The sequence below is a fragment of the Camarhynchus parvulus genome, chromosome 2 (assembly GCF_901933205.1).
Source record: "Camarhynchus parvulus chromosome 2, STF_HiC, whole genome shotgun sequence".
Lineage (NCBI taxonomy): Eukaryota > Metazoa > Chordata > Aves > Passeriformes > Thraupidae > Camarhynchus > Camarhynchus parvulus.
In genome coordinates this window covers 9,117,629-9,136,916 of record NC_044572.1, presented here as the reverse complement: position 1 = coordinate 9,136,916, position 19,288 = coordinate 9,117,629, and the positions used below count along the sequence as shown (strand labels likewise).

General features: G+C 45.2%; 1 protein-coding gene across 2 annotated transcripts in view; it reads right to left on the bottom strand.

Moving 5' to 3' along the window:
* Positions 1–1,467: 1,467 nt before the first annotated feature.
* Positions 1,468–19,288, bottom strand: part of DNAJB6 (DnaJ heat shock protein family (Hsp40) member B6) — a 57,940-nt gene continuing 40,119 nt past the window's right edge. Inside the window, exons 9-10 of one of the 2 annotated variants that reach the window (XM_030969672.1) lie at positions 10,975–11,178; positions 1,468–3,080 (exon numbers count right to left, since the gene is read on the bottom strand). In XM_030969672.1, coding sequence (XP_030825532.1) covers positions 2,998–3,080; positions 10,975–11,178 — 287 coding nt within the window. In that variant the 3' untranslated portion in view covers positions 1,468–2,997. Of the gene's footprint in view, positions 3,081–10,353; positions 11,179–19,288 lie in introns of those variants that run through there. The other variant, XM_030969664.1, reaches the window with a different exon arrangement.

The window sequence follows — 19,288 nt, the reverse complement described above, 5'->3', positions numbered from 1 at the left end:
TCCTCTATTGCAAAACTGGGGTTTTTCCAGTGTTATCTTTTTAAGGGATACCTTTCAGTGTAGCCTTCCTGTAACTCAACTGTTATCTACCCTATTAAATTTATTTTCTTATGGGATATATTTCAGGTCTTGGAGCCCAGGTATCTGCACCATAAAGAATCATTCTGCAATACATTTTATACATCACATCAGACCCTGTATTTAAACTAGCTCTGTTTCTGTTCTCAGCTCTTCCACAGAAGTACTGTGGGAAGGGCAGGAATCATTTCCCAACTTTCACAATACACAGTACATTTATTCACAGCCATTCTTGGGCCAGCATCATCTGTTATCAGTTGTGGTGTCTCACACCCACCTGCATTTTTTCCTACCCTGACACATATTTAAGTGCCCACATCATCAGGCAGCCTTCACCTGTGGCAGATGGATGCACTGGGACACAGAACCATGTACCTGCTCCTACAGACACAGCACCAGCTCCAGGCTGTCCTGGAAGCAGCACAGACATGAACACAGTGCTACAGCCATGCCGCACTTGAGCAGCTCCCCTTCAGCTAAAATCCAGAAATAAGTGGGCTGAGAAAGAAGGGATAAGGCTTAATGGCCATGGGCTCACATCTCTTAATTTCCAGGCAAGCTCGGACAGATTCTGGGTAGTTATGGGAGAGATGACGCCTGTGGTTCCCTCCTCTGGGGACTCTGTTTCCCAGGAGTTTCTCCCAGGGGTGTAGGAGGCCACCTGCAAGCAGGGCAGCACCCTTCCAGTGGGGTAAGGATGCCTTTGTTGAGACAGGCTTTTCCTCACTAATTCAGAGCCTGCCTGCAGGTCTCCTAATTAATGCTCTGCCCGCCTCCATCGAGCCTAACACAGGGATTGAGTCAAGGAAATATTTATGCACCAAACCCCTGTCTGCTCTAACTCTTGAAGGCACATTCCTGATCTGGAGCCACTCTGTCCCATTACGTGAGGCTGCTCCCAGCACAGGGACAGCCCTGGGGAGACCAGCCCTGTGCTGGCGTCACCTCTCCCTTCCTCCACCTCTGCTGCTTTTCCAAAGCATGCACCGTGTCCCCAACAAATAATGAGCAGTAACAGCTTTAAACTAACATCTGTATGGGGGGCGTTTCTCCTAGAATATGGAAAGCAACCTAACCAGGATGCACTTCGATGTTGCTCATTATCCAGGATGAATATATTCCTTGCATGGCAAATGTGCAAGCTCTGCTTGAAGTATACACTCCTCACAGTGATGTTTCCAGCCAGAATGAACCCTCATTTTCCAGTATCAGCCATTTGACACAGGGACTGTATTGACTTGCTCATGGATTTAACAAAAGGAATTACCTGGAATGCTTGTGGGCATTGTGTGAATGAGGACTGTCCCCCTACGCTTACAGCCTGAAATTTAATGGAAATGAACCAGACAACTGATGCCAGTCTACAGTACAGTGCAAGAGGACAAAGTATAAAGGCAGATTTTCTTTATTTTTAAATATTAGTAACACTGCACAAAAAAAAAAAAAGTGGTACTTAAGTGACAGAAAACCAGTACTCAGTCCTTATTTAATTTTAACCATAATTTACAGACCCTAAGAGAGTTCACAAATGGTTATTGTGTGTTATATGGTGCCTGCAGAGGGTTACATTGGGTAATTGAAGCTAAACCATTCAGATACCAGAGACACCAGAATTTGTTATATCAAACCATGCTAGAATGCAGACTTTGGCTTTTCTGTTTAGCTTCTCTCTTACACCATTATGTGCATTCCTGCATCTTTGAAACGTTAGGATGAGTGAGTTTCTCCAGGAACTCTGGACTTTCAATATTGCCAGGTTTAAGGCTGTTACATCAACAACACATTGGCGAGAGGAAGACAAAGGAAACAAAACAAAACCATAAGCTGCTAACTCCTACCTGGAGGTTAAAAAAGGAGACAACACACTGACAAGAAACATGCAGGTGAATGCTTAAGGCAACAACAGAGGGGCTCTGTACACACTAAAAGGTTAAGAGAAGCAATGTGTCATGCACATGAGACGAGTATGTGAAGCAAGGAAGTCATCTTGCCAGGAAATATGTATTTCTTTTAAATCTAAGACATCTTTTCAAGCTAGAAAAAAATAGTCCTGCAATAAAATGAATGCAAAATGCTTTCATACATAAAGGTATAAGTTCTTTGCAGAAACAAGTTGATAAAATCTAAAAGGGATGCTGAAAAAATGTTTGTTATCTAAAACCTACTCAGGAGAAACAAAGAACAGTTTTAAAGTAGCACTTGGATCATTTGTCTCTAGGTTCTGAAAACAAACTTTTAAAATAAGGAATGATTTCACTAAATGATTCATCAGGAGTCAACTAAGCCTAAAGAAATCAGTAGGAGTGCTTACAGGAGACCATCATTACACTACATTTCTTAAAATCAGAAGATATAACTTCAAGATGCAATTTAATGAGGGAGCATTTCAATAGAGACAGAACTGTCCAGCCTGGAGGAAAAAAAACCAAAAACCCAACCATAAAAGTCACTTATTAATCTTACATAAATTACCCTATAAGAGCTCATGTCTCAGTCCCACTCCCAACATGAGTGAACAGGACTCTTCTTTCAACAGGCCTGATTTGATGCCAGTGACCAAACAAGCAGGCATTTGCCTTTTATATCCTACAAGACAAATAACAAACACTAGACTAGAGTTGCCTTAGTCCCAGGGAAGGAAGAGGTAAGAAATTCTGTAACTCTTTCCAATCTTCCAACGTAACACAGTCTAACCACGACCTGCCTCGTCTGAATTCCCCAACCTGAACGGGCAAGAAAGCCACTCCGTGAAACTAAAAGGAATAACATAGTGCAATTTTAGTACAGTTTTAAACATGAGTCACTTCCTTGGTAGCAGTGTGAACAATCAAAAAATATACACAAAAAAGAGGTGTGCTCGAAGGTACATGAAGTTGTTGTCATTATTTTAAAGGTATTGGCATAGCGGAGAAGTCCATTTTAGTAACTCGCTTTGGTTGACTTCTTCTTCTTCAGTTCCTCTCTCTGCTTCTGCTTCCTCCTCTTGCTGCCTTCTTTGTATCCTGAGGAAACATGGCTTGTAAAACACTTTTCACAGCATTCACAGACTTTTCTCTCTAGCAAAAGCACATGTTCTCTGAATGGTTTAAAGAATATTAAAGAAAAGGTCTGGATTCCTAATCTGTTGTTGTTTTTTTTTTTTAATTGCCATTTCCACTATATCCCCATTCTGCTATATCCCTTACATAGGATAGAAAGAAAATACTACCAATCTTTGAAGTTTTAAAAGATCTGGAGAACTTTCAAAATACTTCAAAGCCATTCAGGAAAAGCTTCAAAATTAGAGCACATGCAAACCCAGAATAATTTTCAAAAAGGAAGCAATAAATAAGACTTATGCAGCAGGAGCAATTTAAGTACTGGCATTTCCTGCTCACGGTAGTCAGAGTTACCACGATATTTGCATTTCCATTTTAAGACTAGGGAATGCCAAGAATCCTGAGTAAATAAGAAGGTGCTCAGTGTTTACCAATATATATTTTATATGCTGGTCATCAGCCTGCTCATGCTTAACTATGCACCACAGGTTATACTCAACTGCAGCCCCAATGGTGCATGAAAGCATTGAGTTGAAGCAACAATTATTTGCTACAGGTTCAGTAGGCACAAGCTTCCAGCCATGTGATCATCATTCCAATGGTTTATTACCCCCACAGAGATGTGTGTAAAACAGGTCTTGCTCAGCATCACACCTTTTCCTCCAAACTTGCAGTAAAATCCAACTTGCTGGCAGACTTGCACAGGCAGTGAACTGTGTGAACCACCACATCTGCCTGAGTGCACTCATAAATCTAAACTGAGAGCCAGTAAACATTTCCCTCAGACAATCACTCTGTGATGTTTTGAGGCAGCTGGAGGGATCTTTCAGCTCAGTGGTGCTCTATCACTGGAAATCAGCACAGTCCAGTGACCAGGGCAGGCACAGAGCAGCCCCTGCAATCCAGCAGAGAGGCAGGGCTGGGAGTCAGAGGAATGGCTCTGTGGAAAGGCACAGCTCTGCCTGTATGGAAATCTCTTCTTTTCCTCTGTCCTGTCAGCAGGCAGGCAGAGATGGCCCCAAGGGAGCAGTTTCACCAGTGCACCTGGTTCTCCATCAATTTATCAATAGCAAAATTAAGATGATTAAAGGAAGTGGTGGGAGGTCAGGGGAGTACAAAGCCACACTGTGGCTGCAGTTTGCTCCTCACCAAGAGCTCCTCCCAAGCACAGTTAGAGATGTGCCCACAGCAGAGCTGAAGTTCTTCAGTTTAAGTTTAAGACTTGGGGAGAAGCACGAGGTAAGTCTTTTGGCTAAAACCATTTGAGACATTACCAAAAGCTTAGAGGAAATACACTCACTTGTAGCAACAGGAAACTGTTCTAGGTTATCACTCTAGCTCCTGTGCTGTACCCACAGCATGACTTCATCTTTCGTAATTATCTGAGTCAAGAGGCAGGATATTTATTTATTTAGAAATTCTGCCATGAGCGATCAGCCTGCATACAGTTAGAGTGGAAACCAGTTTTCTTGTTTAAGGAAGAGGGAAACTGGCGGTGCTTAGCAGAATTGCAGATGACACCGGGTTTTCCCCGCACTCTGTCACCCCCTGAGCTAAACTCCTGTCCCTGTTCACTGTGTGAACATTTCCTCACTAGGAACTCCTTCCAGGAAGTTTCTTCCCATGTCAGCCTCTTGGTCACCTGCACATCACCAAAAATAGGATTCTTTTGCATTCAATTCACTGAGTAAGGCACCCATCCCTGAGGGACTCAGGCATCTCCCTGCTTTCCCACAGAGGTCAAGGGAGGAGGAAGAGATGGACTGACTCCTGAGAATCAGTCATCTGGGGGGTGTTATTCGGAGGATTCCTCCCTTTACTGGAAGGAAAACTAGCATCATATCAGCTGATCAGAACTAGCTCATGTAATAACTATGAAACAATAACACAGATATTTGGGAAAGGATCATTAAACCCTAGCAGGTACTAGCTTCATAATTTTTTTCATTTTTCATTCTCAAAACAGTGTCAGTATTTCTAAAAAATTTCCACATCCAGGCATGATAGCATTTGATGCTGCTGTTTTATATCATGATATTTTTTTTCCATTTTCTTCAAATGCGTGAGATTTTGAAAGCAATTCTAGCAACTGTTTCTTAAAAATACTGAGTCAATGTAAATTATGACTTGAAGTGAATGCCACATAATTTATTGTCTTATAAATGAAACAACTCAAATGTTAAAATATTGTGGTATGAAGATATTTAGGCATTTGACAACATGGCCTCCTACCAGTCTCTGGTTTGATAAGGCTGAAAAGTGGAAATCTTTCAAGCGTTATCACTGACACACAGAAAGAGATTGCCCAAAGTAGGAGATAACACACAAACACAGAGTATTCCTCAAGAGAAAACTGCCAGGTCTTTTCTGTTTTGAGCCTGCTGTGATAAATAATTTCACTGTCTGCCATTTCCTTTTCTACCCCCACCTAAGAAGAAAGGATAGGTCAAACTTTGCCAGTCTGTTGCTCCAGCGATGCTATGCTGGGTGATAACAGCCAAAAACCCAATCCAAACAAGTGAAGCATCTCCTAACAAAAATAAGAATTGCACACTAAAGATGTAACCCTTCAATGTCTATTTCACTCCAATACTTCAACCAGCACTAATTAAAAGTATATTTAGCTGCCTTGGTTACAAGACTAGCCCCAAAGTCATGAGACAATAAAATCTGAATTAGAAAGCAGCAGCCCCATGACCGATCACTCTGCAGTGAGCCTGGCCAGTCGCCAGCATCCCAAAGTGTCCATAGAAACTTCCCGTAGTAAGTGCCAGGCTGAACTGGCTTCAGCCAAACTGGGCTGGCCTTGGAGAAGGCTGCTCAGATTTCCACCCTTAGCAGCAATCTTTAGCCACCCAAACTCTAGAAATGCCTCATGGGGCAGAGGGAGAACAGGTCGCCAAGAGCTTCCCCAAGCTGTGACGTTTGGAAAACAGAGTCACTCAAATGCAGATAGAAATCTCCCTAAGTTGATATTTTTTGCTTTTGTCAGCTGCCAGGGACAGAGATGGGTGAAGCAAGAATCCACGCCATTTGGAATTACACCTGCTTTACTGCTTGGATAATTCTTGTCTAAAACAAACAGCATCAGCTAACCCTCTCCTTCCATGTCATCCCCTTCTTTTCTACTTCAGGAAGAGCCATGAGGGGCACATTCAGGATCTATTCCAGCTTTCATAAAGCTGCTGAAGGCTGAAAACCACTTCCAGAAACACTTAGGTGCAACTCCTTTAACCATCACTCAGCAAGGACCCAAACAAACTGGGAAGCTTCTCTGCTGTGTCCCAGATTGACTTTCCTTCTGGCTTTCTACTTCCCTGCCATCTGCACCTCCCAAAGTCACGAGTTTGTTCAGTCACTGGCTGTGAAACTCATCACATTCTTGGGTGGCAGCTGCAAGGGAGGCGAGCACGCTGGGCAGCCCAAGTGTCCACTCCTACCCAGTGCATTTCTGGTATCCTGCTTTTTCCTGCCCTGCCTGACATCTGCCTGCCCTACCAGGATGCAGAGAGTGGCCACAGGTCTGCTCCACCTTCCTTCTGCCAGCACAGAGCAGCGTAGGAGTGAGCAGAAGGAAACAAGTTGTTCAGTCCCAGCTGACAACACACAGCATTGCTGCTGCTTGACCCACACCAGTGAGCAATAAAGGCCACAGCACGATTTTTATAGAGGATCTGCCAAGGTCAGGAATTTGGAGGAGCCTCCTTCCAATTTCCGTGTGAAACATTGAGGCTGGGGTTGGGAGAGATTCACAATTTCTGCTCAAGTTCCAGAGAAAATGTTCTCCAAGATCTACCAAATTTTTGCTAAGATTGTGGCCTTCTTTCAAAGCATGGAAGCAGCCAAGGCCCCAACACCCACAGAACTTTAAAAGGGCAGTGAGGCACTTTCAAGCTGGGTTTTGTAGTGCTCTTTCTAATTTTCTGATCTTAGAAATCTCTCTCTAGTCAAAACAATAAACTGCTATTTCCAAGGCAGCTGGCTTACTTCTGAGTTGCAGCCGCCCTCTGTTATTTTAGACAGACCACACTCACACAGGCCATTGTAAAAATTCACCCCAGATCACAGCATGAGTATAATTTCATGTGTGACTCAATTTGCAATTACAGCTTTGCACTTTCACATCCCCTCCCCTCAGCCTGAGCCACTGCCCAGCACACAGCACAACCTGACCTCCTCATTCCCCTCCTCATCCCCAGCTCCTGCCTGTGCCATGGAGCATCCTGGAGAGGGAGCCTTCAGTCAAGACCTGGGCTGACCAAACATCCCACCCTGTCTAGGTATGCTGTTCCACTATTCAATTATCCACCCTGTCAAATCCAAGGGGTGAGTTCTTCAGTTTCCCTGGCCAACCTGGTGATGTAATCCCAGCTTTGATGTTTTAGGGGACTGAAAAGCTTTAGCAGCTTCCAGGAGCCTTCCTTCCTGCTTGCTCACCATGACATTTTCTCTACCAATTCTGCCTAGAATTGCCACAAGAACAAACCAAGCCAGATACCACGTGTTTGCCTCCTGTTAATTAGGGCAACACAAGCACTGGATGGATTTCCAAGGTTTTACTCCCAAATGGCAAGCAAAAGCTTGCAAGGCTCTGCAGCCATGGAAGCCTTTTCACACACAGCCCAGCTGTCTTTGGTGGGTAACAAGAAGATTTTGTACCAGCAGCCAAAACACTGTGAGTGAAAGCAGCTCTGGGCTAAGCCTGGAGGAAACCAGCCAGGCTCCAAATCCACCAGCCAGGCTCCAAATCCATCAGCCAGGCTCCAAATCCACCAGCCAGCCTTCCCAGCCCTGCCCCACATGGGTACAGCTGTTACCCCGTCCCACTTGCACAGTTACAGCCAGGGGATGTGGGGCAAAGGGAGGGCAAGCTCCATCTCTGCACCTCCTCATGTATTAGACTTCCACAAAAATCAGTGGCTTTGCTTTCCTTTCCCTTTCCATTACATGCCCAAAACGAAATTTCTGCTGGAATTATAATGTAATTAGTTTGGATAACAAAGCACATCACTGTTACTAGTTAGTAAAGTGTAATTCAGGAAACTGCACATTGGTAAAAGGAACAGAGACTGAATTAAAGATGAAATGAACTACAAACAGCTCAACTTTCCAGCAGAGGAAACCATGCCAGGAAAGGATCAAGATTAGTTAAGCTAGTTCTTTTAGAGTGGTTTCCTCTTCACAGAGGCCAGCAGATGAAAATGCAGCAAAAAATGAATTATAATGTTGTAAGTTGTAGGTTAATGCAAGCTATTTCTTTGAAAAGGAAGAGCAAACCTTGCAATATTATCTTCCAAATAATGACATTTGCATCATATTTTTTTGACTATTTTAACAATTAAACATTTCAATCATTCTTGCTGGATAAAGGTCAAAACTCTCAAATCCAAAACAGTAGTTTTTAAGGGGTAGTTACCACTACCTCTGGCATTAACAGCTGCCATCCCCAGGTCTCTGCTGGCATTAGCACCACTTTGCACAGTCAGCTGTATATCACACTATCAGGGAGCACATCAATTACAGTATCTGAATTCTTATTTCAAACATTCCTTTTTGGAGCTAGAGAACTGTTTGATATATGCAGCAACTTCAGAGCACAAGAGGTGAAGTTTTATTCTAAAAGGCCATTATGAAACCAAGAACAGCTTCCAGAGCAATTTCTACTAAAACACAAAGCGTCCATGGTAGATGAAGAATTAAATTAAATTCTCAATTTTTTTGTTAAATACCCACTGTGATAACTGGCAATCCTGACTAAGGACAGGATTCATCTCACCTCTGGATATTGCCAGTGTAAAGGAGTTGGCCAGCCTTTCCTCTTGGGCACTAGAGAGATGCCACCTCCAGAGGGATTCCCACCACACAGTCGAGATTAAACCTATCCCCTTCTCCTTCATTTAAATTTCCTACAGACTTACAAACCAAAACTCAAACAGTCCCTTTCTTAAAGCTGGGAAAAGAAAACCACTTCACTGCAGGTGAATCATCAATTACTGAGGGTTTGCTTGAGATGCTCCAGCTGGGACAACATCTAAAACTGCTGCGTGGTCCTGCCGTCAAGAACCCCGCACTGGTGGTGGCAAAAACATCTGATTCAAGGTGGAACTGCACCTGGTTTGAGGCCATTGAACTCAACTATTTCCCAGTGAACTGACAGGGCTTTGGAGCAAGGCAGAAACGATGCCATTCTCTCCCGACGCCGGCCCGTGCAAGCACGGCAGTGATCGATGAGAAGCCAAGCGAGTCGAGTGCTCTCTGGAGTTACAGAGCTGTGCTGGTGAAGCTGCTGGCTGGGCAAGGCACTCAGCAGAGGTGAACACCCTTGAAGGGGAATGCCATTACTGGCCAGGGCTCGTGCACACACTCCCCAGGAAGGGATTAAGACACTCACGTAGGTTTTTATGACTGACTCGACCAGTCCTTCAGCAGCCCTGTCCATCAGAGGAACAGCAGGCAAAATATTTAAAGCAACAGTAAAATCTTAGTCTTACTGCAATCAAGTTTTCACCCTGAGTCTGTTTTGGCAACTCACAATCTACTGGTAGAAGAGAGCATTTTGTGATTGCACTAATACTTCTGGAAATTAATTTTAATTGCAAACTTGTGCGTCTTGGAGCATAAATAAATTCACAGCAAAAAGTCCTAAGCAGTCTTAGAAATTGCTCCAAAAATTGCATGGTGCGTGTCAAACTCAGCTGCTCCTTGGAATCCATTGCAAAATATTGTGATTGCAGAGACCCTTGTGTGTCCAAAGGCAGAGCCAAGGTTTTGTGTTGCCAGCCACAGACACAGGACACCAAACCTGTAGCCCTGGCATGGGAAGCTTCAGGACATCAGCCCAGAGGTTACATTCAGACCTCTGGAATTTTTTGCTTTTTTTTTTTTAAAAAGAAAATATTCAACTTGGTCATCTTTAAAGACACAAAGAGCAACTTATCAGGAAGATATTAATCTAAATTATTCTGTTTTTTCAATGTGTCATCTATCATAATATCTCTACATCTTCCATACAAAAGACATTGTTAGGTTTAAAGGCTCATAAACACATTGGAAGTTGGTATAGCACTGGGAGTACATGAGCACCTGTTTTGGGATACAGTGCATATTTTTCATGTACTCTGTTTACCCTGAGAAGCCTCATAGGGTCACACTTCCCAGCACTTCACCTGATTTCACAGTACTGAGAAGGGTCCTTGCTTTGGGCATCCAAGTAGAAAGGCATCTTTCATGTATCAGAAAAACCTGTCCTCACAGTCCTGGATGATCTCTGACCATAGGTTCCAATTAAATCAAGTAATTAGAAGGACTTCATTGTCCAAGATAGCCTCTGGACTACATTGCCAAAAAATTACAGACTGGAAATATATCAAAGGACTAATTACTTCCAAAAATAACCCGGACAATTGCCACATTGCCACGTTTGCTTGAACGTTCTCAGCCTCCTCTATTAGGATCTAGTTGCCTAAAACTGCAGCTTCCAGAAATAGTATCAACTTGCTGAACTTCTCCTTGGACAAGGAAGCCAAGCACAATTTAAGTAAATGAATGTGCAAAGTATTGGGATGAGTTAACCTCTAAAATGCCTTCACTTTTAACAACAAAGAGCACAGGCACTTCAGCAGCACAACGGTATTTGCCCTGGATCCTTAAATATCTCAGGGCGTTAGTGAATCTAGGCTAAATGGAAGATCAGAGCTAAAGCAGGATGAAGGCAAACAAGCTGCTGTTTATTATCTACCAGGGGACTAACATTAAGTCAACACACAGCACCAACTTTTTGCATGGCTTTTTGCCTTTGGCTTTTGACTATGTGATGGGTCCTTCTCTGCACCTTTCTCACCAACATGCTTGTGCACACCTGATAAATAAATAGGGGCCTCGAAGCCGCTCATAACCCGGCTCTTGTCTTGTTCTTCCAGCTCATCACTACTGTAATGTGCAAAGCGGGGGGAGCTGCCAGGCTTGTGGGGCTTCAGCAGGCGGAGGTTGCTGGGCTGGGAGGGCAGCGCGTGTTGTCCTCTCCGTCTGCACTCCTCGGCAAAGGCTTCTTCATCTGCCTCCCCTGCAAAAAGCAACAAAGGCAAGAAAGGTGAGCTGCACCCAGAATGAATACATTTAGCCTGGGAAAAAAGCCCTCAGAAATGGGCTGGGCATTGGGGGTCACAAAGCTCATGTTTTGGATGTGGTTGGCCACAGACAATCCTGGGTGTCTGCAGACTGGGGAGTGTCTGGAGAAGAAAGCTCCATCAGTGGCACCCAAAAAAGTGCACTAGATATGATGACTTGGGGGTCACTGTTCCCTTTTTCCCAAAGGGCAGAGTGAGGGAGCTGGGCACATGGCTCTGGACGGGATTTCTGTCCTGTGCAGAGCATGTCATCCCATCCCATCTCACCTGGACTGTCCTGCTCAAGGAAAAGTAAAGGGAAAGGAGAGATAAATACCCAAGCTGGCTACAGGGGTGGTGGGACAAGAATTAAGCCAGCATGGGTTCAGAGGGGCCAGATGTTGGACATCACAGCTGGAAGGATGGTGGAGATGTGTGATAGAACACATGAAGACAAGAAACCATGTTGAAGCTGTGAGAGGTAAACACAGCCCAGAGGCAAGGCAGGCACACACAGCACAGGCCAATGCACAAAATGGAAATAAAACCCAATGTTTGCTAAAACTGGTATGAAAGATGAGATACTCCTGCCATACTCATGCAGTGTTGCAGATGATACTTCCCTTTGCTGCAGAAACTGTAACAGTACCACTGCTGCAAAGCAGAGAAATCAACTACCATAACACACACAAAACTCAGCAAAACCACACTCTGGAAAACAAACAGATCCCAAAAAGTCAACAGAAGAGGTTCAGCAGGGAAAATAAGGGGGGCAGGGGGGAAAGACTTGGAACAAAGGTGTGTACCACATTCGTCTCTTAAAGGGTTTTTAAAGTTTCGTTAGTTCAATTACTTAAGTACTTCTAATAGAGCTGATGAAACATGGCATCATTTTATTTTCATCAAAAGTGGTGTGTCATATTCTGGAAGTTTTTCCTGGGATGTGGCCGGCATCAGCTGCTCAGGGAGGGGTGTGTGCTCCCAGCTAATGCGTGTGCTCTTAGTTCATGGCTGGAAAATGCTTTGAAGATGAAGAAGGCCCCACGTACGCAGGACGGGACAGAGCAGGAATCCCCACTTTGTGTGTGCCCCACAGCACCACTCCCAAACACAACGGGCTGCATTGTCTTTACCTTGTAATCCTACACGGGGAGATGCTTCTGAGGGCATGAGGAAAAGGAGGCAAGGTGTGTTTAAAAAGTCATTTCACAGTGCATTTCACAGAGGCCCTGCAGCAGAAGAGGACTCCTGGGCATGTGATGGGCTGTGCTGGGGTGTCAGCAGAGGATGCTCCTTCCCAAGTGGTCAAATGCCCATCTCCACCCCAACACTGCTGCTTTTGTGCCCTGGAGTCCCCCACACTCCAAAGGCACAAGCAAACACCACAGAAACACGAGTGATGACAAGACAAGGATTTCTGCACTTAATTTCTGCCTGCCTGCATCACACCAGTCTAAAACCCTGTGTAAGGCTCTCCTTGCAGTAGGAGAGAGGGGGCTGCCAGGGTGGCACCAGGACTTCAGCTACGAGAGGCAGGGGGCAAGGAAAACTCAGGGAAGGCCAGATGCAGAATTACCATCATCACCCATAAGAGGCTTTTACATACTATACAAACAGCACTGAAGAAGGCATCAGGCTGATGATACCTATGAAGGTAAGCCTATAAAATGCCAAGACTAAGAAAACAAAGCACATGGAACCTGTTTACATCAGCTGCACATGCAAAAACCAGTCAAGAGAGTTCACTTTGTAACAAATTACAGTGCACCAGAAGATCCCTCCTCTCCCATGGAAACACAAAGTGCATGGATTTCTTTCCATGTGCAAAGTCTTGCTCAATGTATGTTTAAAATTTATATTCACAAATAGATGCAGGAATGGGAAACATGCTGAGGCCATCCTTGAGGCTCTGGGTGTGTTTGTACATCACAGAGACATCCCAGCCAGGCACACTCACAGAGCTCCTCGAAACCAGCACCTTTGCAATCACAGAACACTTCAGCTGGAAGGAGCCTTTAAACCTCAGCTGGTCCAACCCGCCTACAATAAACAGGGACATGTTCCACTAGATCAGGGTGTCTCAGGGCTCCATCCAACCTGACCTTGAATGTTTCCAGGGATGAGACACCTACCAACCCCCTGGACAACCTGTGCCGAGTGTTTTACCACCCTCGCTGCAAACATTTCATTGTTGTGTCTAAGTCAGCCCTCCTTCAGTTTAAAACCATTACCCCTTGTCCTGTCACTACAGGCCCTACTAAAAGGTCTGCCTGCATCTTTCTTATTAGCTCTCTTAAAGAATTTGAAAGGATTAAATCCATCTTGATCACCTAACAGAGTCCTTCAGTCTTCCATATCCCCAAAGCAAAGGCAAATTTCAGTTCAACAAGTGGACCCCAAAAAATTGCCCAAACTTTTCCCCCCTTATGAGTTCTGGGAGAGCAGGATGGCACCAGAAATTAGTTAAATGGTGCAACATCACATCAGCTGTGATTTAAATCCTGAATTGACTGCAGTGCTATGCATGGCATGAGCTGTCAGATCTTCCTCTGATCATCCACCTTTAGCACACCTGGCACAGCAAAATTGAAGTTGATTTGCATCAACTTCTCTCCTGTTCTACATACTTGAAACATTCGAGCCAGACTGTACCACTGCAAATAGAAAACTTGAACAGAATTTACTCTGAGAGAAGTCAGCCACAAAGGACATCACCACCAAAAAGTGCTTAAATTCTGCAGGAGCTTTGTCAGCAGTGATGTTTGTCCTGGAAATGGCTTTTAGGAGGAGAGCAGGTATTGGGGATGGGGGCTGGGTGTGGAATACCTGAGTTCTGAGCAGGAATATCCACCCAAGGAGCTGGGTGTGGAATTCCTGAGTTCTGAGCAGGAATATCCACCCAAGGAGCACCTTCCAGGAGTGCTCAGGCTTTAAACAGCCCTCGGTTCCCCCAACACCTCCTTCTTGCCATCCCCTGCTCCTCCACACCCACGTGAGAGCCTGGGCAGCCGTGCTGTGACCCCAAGCAGGGTGTGAGCCAGGTTAAAAATAACCCTTTTTGCCAGCTTATTTTTAGCCCAGCTCAGGGCCTGCAGCCAGCTCAGTGCAGCTGCCCCAGCTGGGGCAGGGAAGGGGGAAATTGTTTAGGACAGCTGGAATCAGCATCCAGGTTATGGTGTTAAGCAAAAGATCTTATTCTACTAATGCAAATAACAATTAAAACCCTAGCACTTGCAAAACCAGTTTGGAGAAGTTACATTTCTAAGAGTTAGTTCTGAAAATTACTGATTTGGCACTACCATTTAAAAACAATAATTAAGATTTGGTTCTGTGCTGCAGCACGTTCTCTGAAATGAACAGCAGCTTCCAGGGAAGAAAAAACCAAACAGGAGCTGCAGCATCCTAAAAAGCTGTGTTGGGGCTAACAGCTAGAAGGGCTGGGAAATAACTCCTCACAGCAAAGAGGTGCTGCGTGGCAGTGGAAAACAGGGCTCCTTGGAGCTGGGATAAACCAGTAGAGGGCAACCTTGGCTGTCGCCAGGTGTCCCAGCGGAGCAGCCGCTGCCAGCCCGCACTTGGGCGCTCACACTGAGATTGTACCCGGCTGTCACAAACCTGGACCAGGCGGGGGCTTAGGGGAGCCCCCAGCTACACCAAAGGGTCTGTGCGTGATCCTGGAAATTTGTCCTAGCACAGCCTGGTGACTTATCTCAATAGAGCAGTGCCCTAGGGTGACTTTGTGATGCTTGTATCCCCAGTCGTCTGTTCTGTTTATGCTGTATTATATTCTATAATGCTATATTACATTCTATCTGCTATATTATATTCTGAATATAATAAATAAATAAAATAATAAAATAATAATATATAAATATACAGGAATATAAACGCTAGCAGAGACATGCAGGTGAGCTGGGACAGGTGAGTCTCAGAGCACCTCACACCAAAGCAGTGCTGCACAGGCTACCACTATTATTTGTGTTACATTTAAGTAACATCCCTGTAAGTCCAGGAATTGAACTGAAATCCTAGCAGTAATTAATGGCAAGACATTAATGACAGAACTATGCTGAACAAACCAGGGTAAACATCCTGAGGAGATGGAGCTGCTGATTTGCATTTACCAGCTCACTTCCCACACTGCTGCCTGCTGTGCTCTTACACACCTCACCAAAGAAATACACCTGGAATCGGGGTTTTCCCTCTATTACGAAATAAAAGCAGGTGCAGCAGTTTGCTCAGTGCAAAGGAACACTTCCCTGAGGCCACAAACACCAGAGAGCCCCTGGTGCCCCAGGCAGCAGCAGGAGATGCAGCTGGTGAGGGACATCAGGCTGTGTCCAATGACACCACAGCCCCCAGCTGAGCTCCTGCCCCCCGGCTATTCCAAGGGCGGCTTGCAGGAAGCTTCTTCCACTCAAATCTTCTTTGAAGGATGGCCTGCAAAGTGTCTTTCTAATACTTCAAGACTCTAAAGCTAAGGGGCAGTGTAAACTCAGAGCAAGGCACCAATATTGCTGCTTCAGCCAGTCTGAGGCTCCCCTGAGCTGTTCCTGATGCAAGTTGACATCACAAAGAGTGCAGAAAGCTGGGGCTGGGAGGGGAGCTTCTCTTGAATTTCTCTCCCCCTCCTGTTACAAGGGTTTGGAATTTACCCCGTGCTCACAGGGGACCTGGAGTTTCTGGTGACTCAGCCACATCCGCTGCTGCTGCCACGGAGAGCTGAACCGCAATGGAAGGAGCAACCAAAAGTGAAAGAAAGAGATCCCCATTTAAACACATTTGTCTGAAGTCGATTGCACTGCGATCTTGGTAATCTGTTGATAAGATTTTTCTACCAAAGTACTTTTCCATTGTTACAGCAGCTCTGGTATTAATATTTACCTTGGCAGAAGCTACCAGGGTTCTTCCTAGGCTGAAGTCCACCAGTTGCTGGGAAATCTCAGGCTTTACAGGAACCAGTTCAACTTGAGAACTCATCTAACAGATCTGTCCACAGGCCTGGATTACCCTGGGCTGAAAAAATCCTGGAGATCAACTGGATCTCTTGTTTCTTCTCATGAAAGCTTCATATCTAATGTCTGATAGCACAGAGAAGACAGCAGGAGACCAAGTGACTCTACTAAAACATAGAAATTGTCTAATTTAGGGGACCACACCTTGAAAGTTGTTTCCAGAAAGTTGCCAAATCATCAGGTTTTTTAATTCCTGTTGGAAACTACGGATGCTCATTATAAAACACCCAGCCCAGGGTATTTTCCAAAACCATGTGCACACACACACCCCTCACCTCTCCTGAAACTGTAGACAACATGCTCAGCCAAGAAAATACTCCCTCACCATTACTAGAGGCTATGTTGAGCAAGTTCTTCTGATTAATAGCTCTTAAACTTGTTTCTAAATGCCAGGAAACACTAACACAGTGACGCTCAGCAGGAGTTATAAAACCCTCCTTCAGCCTGGGCTCTCTTGGGTTTGTCAGACTCGACAGAAACCAAAATTTGCATTGAGCTCTCTTTGGAAAACGTCTCTGAGTTTGGCAGTGACAGCCCTTAAAAATCTCTCTCTTGCTATTTGATGTGATGCTTACAGGAAAAAGCAGCCATTTTAAAACCCTCTGATTAAAAAGATGCACATAGTTTTGAAAGCTGAAAGAGCCTGAAGTCACTCAGAAACTATCCAGGGAATGCTGGAGCAGCTGCCCCATCTGCACCGTCACTTTTGTAAACTGTAGAGGGAGTTTATTTCAACAGTGACGTTTACCAGCCAAAGCACAGGACAAACAACGAGGTTTTGAGTCAGCTCACAACAGATCAGTGTCTTTCACCAATTATTGGCAATCATTTTCCTTCCAGAGCAAACGCACTGGGTGTTACAGAGAACACAAGGTGATTTGGGGTTTCCTGGTGTCTGTCTGAGACTCCTGTCCTGCAGAATTCAAGGAGATATTTATCCAAAGTGGTGCCTGGAGTGCTCAGCTGGATAGAAACAGAAGATGCCAGCAGCTCCCAGTCCATGGCCTGCAGAAACCTGCTCCCAGTGTCCCACCCCTCCTCTCACATCCTGCACTGGCTGAGACAGCTCAGCTCTCTCAGCACCAATGGCACTGCTCTCTGGTGTGGGTTATGTCTCCCTGCTTCAACCCAAAAGCTCATATTAAGTTTATAATTAGGGGATTTGGGCCAGGACCAGCACTACTATCTTGCCTGCCATGCAAGCCAGGCATTTCCTGCCAGGGGGGAAAAAAATCCAGAAGTGGCAGGAGACAGCAGGGGAGGTGGTGGCAAAGTCCTGGGAAGTGATGGAAAAACAAGGGTGTGGGATTTGGGAAAAGGGACAGGCTGATGGAGTGCTATTTCTGTCCTGGGAGAGGCCTGGCTGCAGCACCTCCAGTGCCCAGGAAAGGGCAGGGCTCAAAGCTGATTTCTGCTCCATGCTCAGAGCAACCCTCTGCCCTCCTGGCTTTAACAGCTGCCAGTGGACTTGCTCCTTTCATTTCTGCCCTCCTATTCATCTGCTCCAGTGCCAGCTCACACAGCTCCTGCCCAGCTGTGGCACAGACCAGAGCAGGGAAAGCCCCACACTGGGTTCTCTCACCCTCCCTGCCCTGCAGCAGCTCCCTTAGACAGTTCCAACTTTAGATTTTCCTTTTTTTCTTTATGTGGATTTTACCTGCCACCCCCATCCACACCCAAGAACCCCATGATATCCTGCATGCAGCTCAGCGTGTACCAACACGAATCCTGCATTCCCAGCACATCACAAGCTACTCAAGGCACATTTCCCCACAAAGATTCCCCAGTCTGCAACAAACTGGTAAAATAAAGTGAGTTTTCAGCACACACCAACCACAAAGGTGCTGCTTTGAAAGGAAATGTGATCATGCTGTTCCCATGGTGGCTATCAGGGATCAATGGCTACAGCCACTCCTGTTGGACCAGGTCAAGCTCTGGAGCCTGGCCTAAAGAGAGGGAGCTGCTGGGAGACCCTGGAGTTACCTGCTCCTGCCAAGGCTTCCTCATCAGAACCTTTTACAGCGCAATGAATTGGTCCCACATTGTTTCTGAAGCAAGAGAGAAGGCACAGGCTGAGCACACCCAGGTTTCTGCAGCTATTTTCCTTCTGTTAAAGCACACCAGGGCATCCATATGGATCATGCCAGTTGCTCTCATCTTAAAGATCTGGGATGTTGGAAATGCAAATGGCAGGAGGTAACAACATGAATCCTCACGTTTCCAGCAAACAGAGAGATGACCCAATTTGCATGCTCAAAGGGAATTTTATTAATTTTAAAAGACTTTATCAAGAAGGGGCCTTTTATTCATTTCTGCATGAATTTTGAAATGAAGCAAAGAATGAGGAATGAGCTTCACAGCTTGACATATATAAATACAAATTAGCAAGATTTCAAGCTCAGAGCTTGACCAAATGGACCTGATTTTTAAACACCAATCAAAATTACTTAAAAGATTATATTTTCTACACTCTTCAGGGTCATGGCAGAGGTCTACCCCAGTTTCCTGCAAGTCTCATTGCACAGCACTACATTGAAGTTACCAGACCCCTTTAACACCCTGTACCAGGGGCTTCTGCTCTTGGGGTTTCTCTCTCCAACACACCTCACACAACTCATGGCTGAGGTGGAGCTCAGAACACTGTACCTCTGTCTGTCTCTTACATGGCTTCTCTTCCTCCAGAATTGTATCACTGATATCAAGTTATTTGATTTGGTTTGATACTACAAGGGCAGACAGTGATAGGACAAGGGGGGATGGCTTTAAACCATTGAAAGAGGGCAGGTACAGATGAGATATTTGGAAGAAATCTTTACTGTGGGGGTGGTGAGGCACTGCCACAGGCTGCCCAGGAAAGCTGTGGATGCCCCATCCCTGGAAGTGTTCAAGGCCAGGTTGGACAGGGCTCTGAGCAACCTGGGACAGTGGAAGGTGTCCCTGCCCATGGCAGGGGATCAGAACCGGCTGAACTTTAAGATCCCTTCCAACTCAAATTGTCCTGAAACAAAGAGGGTTTTTTTGTCTGAGCTCTATTTCGACCTCAGACAGAAAT